This window comes from Dermacentor albipictus, chromosome 9 (genome assembly GCF_038994185.2).
Source record: "Dermacentor albipictus isolate Rhodes 1998 colony chromosome 9, USDA_Dalb.pri_finalv2, whole genome shotgun sequence".
NCBI lineage: Eukaryota > Metazoa > Arthropoda > Arachnida > Ixodida > Ixodidae > Dermacentor > Dermacentor albipictus.
This window is the reverse complement of record NC_091829.1, coordinates 78,805,454-78,817,750: the sequence shown is the minus strand read 5'-3', so window position 1 is coordinate 78,817,750 and position 12,297 is coordinate 78,805,454. Positions and strand designations below refer to the sequence as shown.

The window sequence follows — 12,297 nt, the reverse complement described above, 5'->3', positions numbered from 1 at the left end:
CACAATTGCCGAAAGGTATCAGAGAGAAAGATAGTCAAAAACTATTAAGAATTAAAGAAGATAAGGTTCGTTTTGTATGTTATCTTGCAACAGGGAAACACGAAGAACAGAGGTATGATGGGGAAGTGCGCGTAATGACCAAAATTGCAGAATAGAAGACAGAATGGCGATATCCAATCACTCTCATAAAAAGCGATGCTGGTTTCAACGCTCAGAGACCTGATGAGCAGCGTCGTTGGTATTGATTTATGATCGGTTCGTTTTTCACTTGTTTCGCAATCTCTTGGTTTTGGTGCACATTCAAGAGAATTAGAACTATACCAACGTTTGTCAGTGATGCCTAGATGTGAAATATCTATATATATATATATATATATATATATATATATATATATATATATATATAGGACAGAGTGCCCTGAGAAATTTGATGTAAGCGGACGCATATGCATTTTTCAACAAAATCTCGCAAAAGAAAGCTGTGTTCTCCCTGATTTGTTCTTGCTGTCTTTTTTACTATCTTGCGCCCTTTATAAAGAAAATGTTTTAGTCACTTGCGTTCAATAGGTTTCGCGTCTGCCTTGGCTTCTCAGCAAAGCCCCGTCCCAGCGCACTAGTGCAAGATCGTTAGGTTCTAGCTTTCTGCTTGAGTAGCGGCCTGTCGAGTAATGTATGTTATAAATGAAAAGCCCGCTGGCAGTCTTTGGCGAAGAGCTAGGCCACTAAGCTAAACTTTGATTTCAGCGTATTGTGTCGCCATGCTTCTTTCCGGCGCGCAAGCACAAAGCGAAAACTGTTAAGCGTACTAGACTTTGTCCATAAGCAGCTTACGTATCTCTCCCTCTCGCTCTCTTTTATTTTTTCAGAGAGCACAAAACAGAGCATCTCATACGCTAGTCTTTCAAAATTTTCATAATGCGCTTACTTCCTAAAAGAGTGCACTTTCTTCTTTGAAAATCCTAAGCTTCTTTGTTTTTTGAAATTAAGGCATCCATCATGGTTTGTACTTGCGCAAGGCACGCTGCCTAACAAGGGCGACATTTTCCTGCTGAACATTTCAACAAAGTCAGCGTACTTGATGCAGAAAGCACGCGCTAATACATGGTAATCCGGCATTTGCCCCGAGAACCCATTAGCAGGATTTCTAAGACGAGCTGATGCTAAGACCTTTTATGTTTTCGGAATATCCTTTTTAATTAAACTCGTGCGTACATCAGTGATATTGTAGGACTTGTAAACGTTGCGCGCTGTTAGCAGGCTGACTAACGCTAAACGTTGCCCGGTGAGCAACACGCAGTAAAAAAAAAGCGCGTGGTTCTATAGGCAATTGAAGAAGGCCATTTCTATGCTTTTGCTGATAGCATTCCGGATCGTTCGATAACTTTTCGTTTTCCTCTCATTTTAGTCCCTTTTGTGGTTAATAACGGGTCATATCACGCCAACTGTCCCAACAGTGGCGCTTGACCAATATGAATTTCTCTCGAAAAATTAGAAAATTCCCCGTATATAAGCGTGCATTACTTGCAGAGTATCTTCGCAAAATATTTAGAGCGGATAAAAAGTATTTTTGCGCCCGTGAGGGTCGTTTCAATTTCACGAAACGGTAGAAGACCAGGTGGGGAAGAAACATTTGCCCAAATCGACCGTCTCGCACAAATATTTCGAAGATTGAGTTTTTGCGTTGTCTTAACATTTTGCAACCATTACAAACAGTTTCACAGAATACCTCTATGTTTTTAAATCCTTAGCACCGAGCTAAAAATGCTCACGTTATTGAGTTTTTTTGTGGTAAATTTTTTACAAGAAACGGTCACGCAAAGAAACCTGAAATTATTTTTAGAGAACTGTCCCTAAAAAAGCTAGCATCTAAAATTTTATTTTCGCCAACGTGCTGCGCACAGGCTCCAATATTAAAGCCTTACTTTGGCAAAAATGCTGTGTTGGTCTATGTTTAGACGTTGGCAACACACTAACGGGGTCCTTGGCAAAATACGCAGAAAAGCGGATATAACTGAAAATAATGACAACTTTCGCTACGGAAGTTTTATTCGAAGTAATTTGCGCTATCATCCAGGAAAGATTTTTATTTTTTTTAAATTTCAATCACACCAGTGCAATATTTTGGTTCGCGCATAACATGTTGGCGGAACACACAAACCAAATGAATTTGCTGAGTAAAAAAAAAATTTTTAATGGGTATTGTATCAGCAGCACATGATTATATGTTATACAGGGTGATAACTCTTAAGTTTTACGTAATTTTTACTAATTCGCTTTGGCACCGGGCATAATTGTTGCTTTTGCGCTGGAATACTTGCAGAGGGAGACATTACTAGCACTAGAAATCGAAATACGTATTCACCTAATTAACAAACGTTCGCTAATGAACTCCTTAATTATTTACTTTACGGTACATATTACAGTTTAGAAATCGCAGCAGGTGAGTCTGCAAGACGTGTCTACTTGAAATTATTTCCCAGGATGAGCCCAGTTTCAAAATATTCTTTCCCAAAATGTGGCAGGAAATTCATGGGCTTTCCATGCACTTTTGTGCTTCAATACATAAAAGAGGGTTTGTTAAAAAAAACTAAGCTGAACAGCAGTGCATATTGCAGCCAGTTTGATACACATATTTCAAAACTAGTGTCATACTGAAATTCATTCCATGTGGATACGCCATATAAATTCAAAAGATATTAGTTTGAGGGAGAGATCTGTGAAAGAAGATCCACGTTTTCTTCCTTGATTGCTCTTGATGAAAAACTTTACAAAACGCTATATTTGCGCATTTTTGTCGCGGTGTTATGGGTTGAAGAACATAAAAGTATGTTGTGAAACTATTTTGTGATACCCGCCGTGGTTGCTCAGTGGCTATGGTGTTGGGCTGCTGAGCACGAGGTCGCGGGATCGAATCCCGGCCACGGCGGCTGCATTTCGATGGGGGCGAAATGCGAAAACACCCGTGTGCTTAGATTTAGGTGCACGTTAAAGAACCTCAGGTGGTCAAAATTTCCGGAGTCCTCCACTACGGCGTGCCTCATAATCAGAAAGTGGTTTTGGCACGTAAAACCCCAAATATTATTATTATTATATTTTGTGATGAAATAAAAGTGCAATAACTAGTAGAGGTTCTCGTTTAACTTGACCTTTCCTGGATTTGTATTAGCGGAATCAGCATGAATCTGTGCAGTTTCCTGTTACCTGTGGCCATGTGTACGTATATATCTCATTTAATCATGTTCTTTTGTCCCCACAGTTATTTCAGCCTACAGAGTCGGGAAATATTCTGAAGGTGCTACATTCAGAAAACATGGTTTTCAGAAAGCAAAACCTGGCCTACACTTGCAGGGTTACGTACTCGTCCTCCTAGGCAGAAACTCCTGCACTAGGATTGCCCTTGTAACTGAGGTGATAAAATGGGTGTGGTGGCGCCTGTATTTTCGTATATAATAATGAGCACATGAAACTAAGTGGGATATTTTTGTGTACATGTATCTACAAGTAAAAAACTAAAATTAGAAGGTGAAATTTCTTTATGTGCGAAAGGTATTTTAGGTGAGACACATTTCAAGTATTTTATCGCTCATTCTGCTCGTCCTTGCCCCGAGTTTGATTTTGAGTATTGTGCTGCCCAGCCTTCCGGATTGTAAGCATTGATTTCTGCGTAAATAAAATTAAATTCTAGATGTTGACATCAAATATCAAGATATAATTATGAGGCACATCACCGGGAGGGACTTCGAGTGAATTTGGCCCCCTGGGTTTCTTTACTGAGCATCTAAATATAAGTACACAAATGTTTTTGCATTTCGCTTCCATCAAAAGGTGGTTGCGTGGACACGTGATCTCGAGCTAACGCTGCAGGTTATCTCTAAGTAGTGTAAGGCAGCAACATTTATTCAGCAATCTTACAACACAAGCTGCATCGTAAACGAGGATAACGCTCCTCAGTCAAGGAATGGGCAGGCTCTACAAATGTGTGCGATATGCTACACAAGCATACACCACAAGTACAATGGTCCAAACTAATAGCGTCACAATGTAGCGTGTGACATGAGCCACGTTATAATGCGAAGGCGCACGGACGCTGCCTGCTTGAACGTGCACTCACCAGTGGTAGCAGAGGAACGACAGCAGAAAGAAGAAACAGCACAGCACTTCGGCTCGGCCGACTATGCTGGACACCTGCGTCATAATGACGGAACGAAATGACCGGAGGCCAGGTCACGACGTTGTCAAACTGAAATATGAAGGTTATGAAACATGCGCGTCTTGACGCAGAGAAAGCTTAAAGAAAACGCAATATGCACAAATAAGAAAGAAAAAGAAATTTTGTTGCACGAGCGAGTGTTGCTTTAAATAGACATCTCGGTGAAAATTCGCTGAGTGGCGCCGCGTAGAAGACACGAAGATGAAGCGCACAATGTTGATACAAATTTTAGAAAACTTAGAGACACTGGACTCAGAAATCTTAGAGAACTTCACGCGCATCTATGGTAAAACAGAAGCATTTACCTCGTCTGCAATTCCACGTGCCATTCGGCTCTGGAACAACCTCCCCTAATACATAGTGTCGGAAAGTGACCGTAATAAATGCAAGCACTCACTGAACTCGCCTAACCCATATTAACCATTAATGTCACACTCACTGTTCTGTTTTATCTTTCCTTCTACCTTTTTCTTGCAGTGTTATCCGTTTGTTACAAACTTATATTGTTCCTTTTTATTGTGATTATATGCAGCTTTATGTAGCTAACATGTTTTTCTGACTTTTAGGCTGTGCACTTGGCTGCTGTTTTCATTTGTTATTGTTATTAATAGATTGTATGTACTTGATTGTATGCCCCCCTTACTCAATCCCCGTGTAGGGGCTTGTAAGGTATTTTACAAAAAAATAAATAAATAAATAAATAAATGCAGCACAACACCGCACGCGCTCGCGTGGTGTGTGTTTTTTTTTCTTTGTCGAGTGACTTTACGCGCTTTGAGTTTTCTAACAATGAAATACTAACTAGCCCACTTATCCATCTTATTGTTGACACCAGTACAACAATGGATTTTCTTTTTTTTTCAGAAAAAGAAAGCGCGTTTGTATAAACGCATTTTTATTATTATGTTTTAAGGTCCCTTCACCAGGCCACATAAACCATTTCGGTTATACGCTGGAAGTTGTTGCGTGCCCTCCAGGGAGCATTCTCTCGCAAGAATTTTTCAAATTGGTTCATTAATAGCAAAGATACGAATATTTCAGTGCCGTGAACCCGCGATTGTACTTGACTATATAGCGGTGTAAGTCAACGCTACACAAATACTGAAGCAGAAACAAGCGGATCACAGGGATTGAGCGAGCGCTGAAACACGGCAGTAAATTACATGGTTTTGTTGTCAGCGTGCATGACTGTACTACGTGGGAACAAGCAGACGATAGGGAAGTACATCTCTCTAGCTACGGTACGCAGTGAAACAAACAGAAGCAGACGTTCGGTTTGCAGGTTTTATTATTACTCTGGACTTTAATTCGTCTACTGAAGCAACAGCTCAAAGAAATGAAAGATGTTTCCTTGAATAATTCTCGAAGTCACGTGCCACTATGAGCGACGTCACAGCACTGCCATGTACGTAGGCGCACTTGTGCGATATACGTCGACTCTCCGGTTGGGATCATGGCGCCCGTGAGGGGGAGGGCAAACGACGTTTGGTGTGAATTTTCAGCTCTTTCCGTGGTGCATAGCAACGTAATACTTAGAAGAAAGGATCGTTAGCGCGCATTGTATGCACGGCACTTGTTAGCTCAATATGGCCAGACCTGGTAAAGGGCCCTTTAAGAAACTCAGTTTGATCAATTTTGAACGATAGGCAATATTAATGGAAAAAAAAAAGAAGTTCACAGACTTAGATCACAAAGGATTAGTTCACATTCACCCAACGCTGCTCACAGACGGCATACATTTGTATCTGCCTCGTGGATCTTCTGCTCCGAAATACGTACTCTTACAAACAAGACAATGTGGCAGTAGCAGGAAGCTTTACCTCGAGGTCTCCTATATAAATGTACAAGAGCGGAGAAATCATCTTTTTTTTCTTTCTGTTGTTGCTGAGAATTACTGCACCGATTTTCATGACATTTCTTGCCCATAAAATAAAAAAGTTAAAAGCATGTTAATAAAAGATGATTATTGTTAATGAGGCACTCATTTTTATTTTCAAGATATTGTTAGATATACAAAAATAAAAGAAATAAATATTATTTTCAAGACTCTGTAACTCCGTAACAATAAAGATTTCACAAATATGCAAATCACGCCTAATTGTGCATCTGAAGGGGACAAAGTTGAATTCATCTTTCGGTTCGTGCGGCCCACACAAATACATTGACAAAGAGAAAAACACAAGGGACATGTCCTGTCTCACAACTGAGATCACGCATTTTGTGAGACAGCGCATGTCCAGTGAGCTTCTTCTCTTTGTCAGCATCTTTGTTAGCGCCGCACGAACTGAAAGGTAAATGCGTACCAGCTTTCTCAGTTTATAACTTCATAGCTAATGTATGATACACTGCTGTGAAATATAATACTAAGCTTTGAACAAGGCTACTGCCAAACCATCGTTAACATAGTAACATAATCATTTAAGCTGTAAATAATTACAGCAAATTCGCATGCTCTAGGTGCTCTAAAAGATGCATTTACAGAACCGTGATGTCTGTTTTTGGTGCAGGGCTACAAGTTTTCAACTTCGCGCTCTGTTTGTATTGAAAATTGCGAACGTCCTGGAATTCAGGTTTAAAAAATTTAAGCACTAAATCAAACTTTTTTCAAGCAGACGCTAGAATTTGCCGCTTTCTCAAATGCAACACATTTCATTCAAATCGGTTCACAGGTTGTTTTATACCTACACTTCCGTGTTTACATGTATCTGGATAGTAAAATTACAGTTGGCCTTGAGCTTGAGATTTAATGTTTGACATTGTGTTCTCTAATCGGGGCAGTGGAAGATGGTGAGAGAAATAGTCTCGAGAGTTTGGCAAGCCTGACCTATCTTAGGATGCTGGGTAGACGCCCTTCCCACAAGTCTCATTGTAATAATGTTACATGAATTCACTTTGCTCCGTGCTGAAACCTCTATTTTAAATTGCGGTCTAGCGCGAAAATGCTATTGTGGAAATAGTTGGCGTACCTCAGTGGAGACTGTTCGCACTGTGTGTTGCACTGAAGAGCACCGTAACGCTGCGCCTGATTGTTAATGTTTAACAAGTTCTCGTCACAATGCTCTAGCTTTCATCTTTTGTGCTGTTGTGCTTTTGTGCTTTTGTGCTCCTTCATGCAACAGAGCTATATCTATGGCGAATTTCCCAGTTGCTCTTAACTTTATTGTTTACCCGACTCCATGCAGCGTTGACTCAGCATCGCAAAATGTTTTCTGTCGAAGCAGTATGTCACTACGAACGAAACTTGGAGCCTATCAGACAATTATTTCCGCTAATTTTGAGAACGTTTCGCGGGCGGTCTGGAAACGTCGGTGTAAGCCACTTATAGGCATAACAAATAATAGGAATGCTAGTTGTCTTCTTCAGCCGTTTGCACGCAAAGGCAACTGCACTGTTTATTTCTCGTTAATGCATGACAAAGTTGTTTGCTTCAAAGCGGCTCCTTGGGAAAATGTCGCAAGACCACAACTTGCACTTAAGTCGCGGAGCCAGGAAGCACTCAGCACTTGCGAAAATAGATAATAGCCTAATAAAAATAAAAAAAAGAAGGCACGGACACTTACTGCCTCAGTGTGCACAGGATGTGCAGCGAAGAGCGTCGCCGCGAAGCACGCATGGATGGCACTTATCCGCATGACGCAGCGTGCGACGATGGCCACCAGCACCGAGCATGCGCAGTGCAGAGCTACGTTGACCACGTGGTAGCCGCGCACCTGGCGTCCATTTGCGTAGTAGTTGGCTCTGTGAGAGAAACACAAACACAGTCTTTATCCAACACATTGAGGAAACCAGATGATCGTCCTCTGAATGAACAGACCATATTAGAGCACCGTCCCGACCGATCATCGGCTCAGAAGGCAGTGAAGGCACTTTTTTGGTTTCTCAGAACTTCTGGTTTGCTCGAGCGACTTTAACTGAAGTGCTGTCCGTACACGTGTCTACACCTTCTCTCGCCCTTCTTTCTCTTCCCCTTCTCCCTTCCCCCAGTGTAGGGTAACCAACCAGACTATTGACTGGTTAACCTCCCTGCCTTCCTGAATTCTATTCTCTCTCTCCCTCTCTCTCTCTCTCGCTCTGTGAGAGAAACGAGGAAGACGCTGAGCAGAAAAAATGCTTTACCGCATAACGCACGACTGCTTCGCCATTATAGCGCAGCTCACTATTACTAGCTGATTACCGCTGAGCAGGCAATCGCGTGTCCACCAACCACCTGCAGCGAACGACATGAGCAGTGGTTACCTGCAGCGAGAGCAGGATGTATTGAGCACGTGCGGGGAATTTGCGGGGACGGTGAAATCAAGTGCAGCGTCATTTTAAGAAAGCCCGCACATAACGGACTGCGATTGCGCGGAGTAAAGACAAGGCTCAGTAGTGAAGAGTGCCACGCCTCGTTCCTGACGACATCGAAGCAAACAGCGCCTATATTACGACGACCCGCATTACGCAAACGGCGCGCATACCTCTGATGGGAAGGTCTCGCACTGTCCGCACAGCATCGCATTCATCTGTGCTTTCAAAGCAAGGACCACTGTTGTCTGCAAGACTAGTCGGGTGGCGCAGTTTGCAAAATTGTGCAACACTTCCCAAGGACCTGTTTACGACGATGAGACCTGCAGGCATCAATTTTTTTCTCTCACATAGTGTGTGTAGTATAGGAATTTAAATAAGGAATTCTACAAAACTCGATGGGAACGCACGCACATGCGTATAGGGTGATGATGATGGTACTTTTGCAAGGCTTGCATCCAATGTCGGCATTCACTTCCATCAAGTGTTGCTGTCCAGAGCATAAACTACGATATTGACACATGTACTTATCTTTATCGGGTGACCACGTTTGGCCGCCTAACAAATGTTATCGTGCAGCGCAGGATGCGCCTGCATGTAAAAGAAGTTTCTGGAATGTTATCGATGGTTCCGTCCATTGTCTTTCACCGCAACTTGTGTAATCTGATTGCATGTATGCGCGACGCGAATAGTGTAGAACTTTATGGAAGACACGCGGGTCCCATCGGTTAATCTGGAACATTCGACGGCTGATCTATAAAAGCCGACGTGCTTTACCCGCTGATCAGATTTTGGACGATCGCCGACCGTGTTTGCCGCTATCGTTGTGCTATAAGTGTAGCCTGTTTTGTGGGCACAGGTTCGCCCAATAAAAGTTAGTTTTGTCGTTCACAGGAGAGAAGAAGAAGAAGCCGACTAGTGCGGTCGTGCAAACATCGGCTCCCGCTTCGATCAATGTTCTTGCGCCGAATTTTTGTGCCACCCCTGAGAACCTGGTGGCGATCGACGCGTCGTATCACAAGGATTACGTGGATGCCCATTTTTTGCCGGTGGGTCCATTTTTCGCTTCGTTGGAAACTGTTTTCTGCGTGCCACGTAGAAAAGGTGCCAGCCCCTGGCTCGCGCTGTAGGCCTAGGCCTCACGCGCATGACGGAGTGTAGGCATGGCCTCCGGCTCAGCTGTTGAAGGCATGGAGATCACCCCGGAGGAAGATATCGGATGGACGACAGCCATCACTCGCCGAAGGAGACGCGCATTAGCCGCTGGCGGGAAATCCGTGGCTGTAAAGGATACCAACCATGGCGGGAAAGGTAGTCGCCGCACGGCCACCTCGCAGAACGTGCTTAAGCGCGTCGCTACCGCCTCTAGGATCCCGATGCTACCGAGGGATCACATCAAGATAATTGTCCGCCCCCGTGGCGGCCTCGACGTTAAAAAGTTCAGCCTGGTGCATCTCTCCAGAGCGCTGGCCATGGCAGCAGCCTTAGCGCCGGAAGACACGACGGAGGACACGTACTGTCCGAACGGCTGTCAGAACATCTTGGTGGTATCGACTCCGCGGGAAGAAAACGCAAGAGCTTACGCCAAGGTACGCAAGATCCATACGAGGGATGGACCCTTCGAAGTGGCGGCCTACACCGCAGCAGGAGAAGATACATGTAAGGGTGTTGTTCGCGGTATCGACCTGGACATTAGCGACGCGGAACTGAAAACCCTTTTCGTCAATCACCGAAATCCGGGCCTCGTCGAGGTACGTCGGATCAAGCAGACTACAACGGTGGTGGTACTTTTTGAAGGACAAAGAGTGCCAAACCACGTTATTTGTGGTAACGTACTCATGCCCTGTTATCTCTACCGACGACAGATAGATGTGTGCTACGGCTGTGGTGAAATCGGACATAGATCCGACGTGTGTCCCAATCCGGCAAGTGTTAGAAAGTGTAGGGGCTGTGGACTCACTTCCCCACCTGAAGATCATCATTGCGATCCCAAGTGCGCTATTTGCAGTGGCGCACACCCAACTGGGGACCGAAAATGCAGTCGAAGATTCCAGATGCCTTACATTGTGAGGCAAAGGCGTCGTAGGCGCCAACGACAGCAAGCACGCTGTACACAGGTGGCCGAAGACATTGAAGACAGCAACAATTCCCAGCGCAAAGGGGACATGCTAGAAAATGAAGCCAACTTGCGCTCTCGCACGAGAGGACGCTCCAGCTCACGAGGGCGCTCCCGCTCCAGGGGGCGTTCTCGATCCAGAGGACAACCCAGCTCTGGAGAATCTTCTGGTGTTGACCCGCAACCCCGAGGACCTGGGTCAAGATCGAGGTCCCGTTCACAGTCGACCCCAAGAGCAACCTGGGCCGATCTAGTCAAGAACGGAGGCCTTGGGAAACCAGGACAACCGACAAGGGCAAGGTCCAGGAGTACTAATGGTAGGGCACAGCCGGAACGTGAGTCAAATCCCCGAATATTGGCATTAGAATCAGAAAATCAGAAATTAAGGCAAGAACTGTCTGAGCTCAGGGAGGCTTTCAAATCCTTTAAAGAAAGGTCCGAAACACCCCGTAGTCAGATGGACACAACGGCTCCAAAACCCTTGGCCGGCAAACCTAAACGTAAAGCCCCCCACCCCGTTCCCATTAGCGAAACAGAGGAAGAAGATTTAGAAACCTCTGAGGCAGAGGAGATGGGAGAGAGTGAGGCACCCCCCAAGAACAAAAAAGTCAGAATAGCCGCAAGGTTAGCCACAATAGACAGGACTCTGGCGAAAATCATGGAGCTCATCACTAATCTAGATGCTCGAGTGGGTCAACTAGAAAGGCCCAAAGTTAAGGCAAAGGCAAGCGCAGCGGCTGCATCGGCAGTCCACGGAGGCACAAACGGCAGCCCGAGCGCGGACTCTAGGGGTTCGGGCAATCAACCAGTGGTATCATAATGGCTTCAAACGACAACAATAACATTAAAATATGGCAGTGGAATTGTGCGAGTTTCCGAAGGCGCAAGGCTCCCCTGCAGCAGCTTATTAGATCGGCCAAAGTTAAGCCGCACGTTATTCTCTTACAGGAAACACTAGCTAAGGAGGATATCTCTCTACCGGGTTACAACTCCGAAACCTTGACCATTCCAGGGGGTCGGGGAATAGCGACTTTGGTTCGAAAGGGTAACCCCTATGAAACTCACGAGCTTCCCAAGTACAAGGTTGGTCTAGAAGCACAAATGATTGAACTCATTCTGAAGAACAAAAAAGCAGCTAACGTGTATATAGCTAACGTTTATAGCTCTCCGCAAGATAGGAAAAGGGATTTTAAGACCCTCTTGGGCCGCATTTCCAGTAAGGCAGATACAGCCCCACTCGTAGTGGCTGGGGACTTCAACGCTCCTAACAAAGAATGGGGCTATGGTCATCAGAGCGTCAAGGGTACTAATTTAGCAACCACGGCAAGTGAATTAAAATTTGCTCTTATTACAGACGCTAACTTCCCCACGAGAACTGGTACCTCTACTACCAGAGATACAACCCCCGATCTTACATTCCTTCGGGGAATTGAAGGCTCATGGGACAATCTGCAGGAGAATTTAGGAAGTGATCATTACATAATTGAAGTCATCTTACAGACGCAACCACCACCACTAAGGAAATATGAGTATGTGGACTGGGATCTCTTCCGTAAGTTGCGTAAGGAAACCAGCATTGATGACGAATCTTATGAGGAGCTCTTAGATCAACTAAAGGCAACGATTAAGAAAGCTACTAAAGCAGTCTCAACAGAAATCGAAGTCCCAAAAATGGACTCCAAGCTAG

The 12,297-nt window shown here is 44.4% G+C and overlaps 2 protein-coding genes across 19 annotated transcripts in view; one reads left to right on the top strand and one right to left on the bottom strand.

Annotated features, from left to right (window-relative positions):
• The window catches only part of LOC135919011 (uncharacterized), a 997,771-nt gene that overhangs the window by 903,998 nt on the left and 81,476 nt on the right, over window positions 1-12,297 (top strand). The window lies entirely within an intron of this gene.
• The window catches only part of LOC135919010 (protein O-mannosyl-transferase TMTC1-like), a 92,224-nt gene that overhangs the window by 33,016 nt on the left and 46,911 nt on the right, over window positions 1-12,297 (bottom strand). The window contains exons 2-3 of the mRNA XM_065452752.2: window positions 7,771-7,948; window positions 4,112-4,185 (exon numbers count right to left, since the gene is read on the bottom strand). Of these exons, the coding sequence (XP_065308824.2) occupies window positions 4,112-4,185; window positions 7,771-7,948 (252 nt within the window). The remainder of the gene's footprint in view (window positions 1-4,111; window positions 4,186-7,770; window positions 7,949-12,297) is intronic.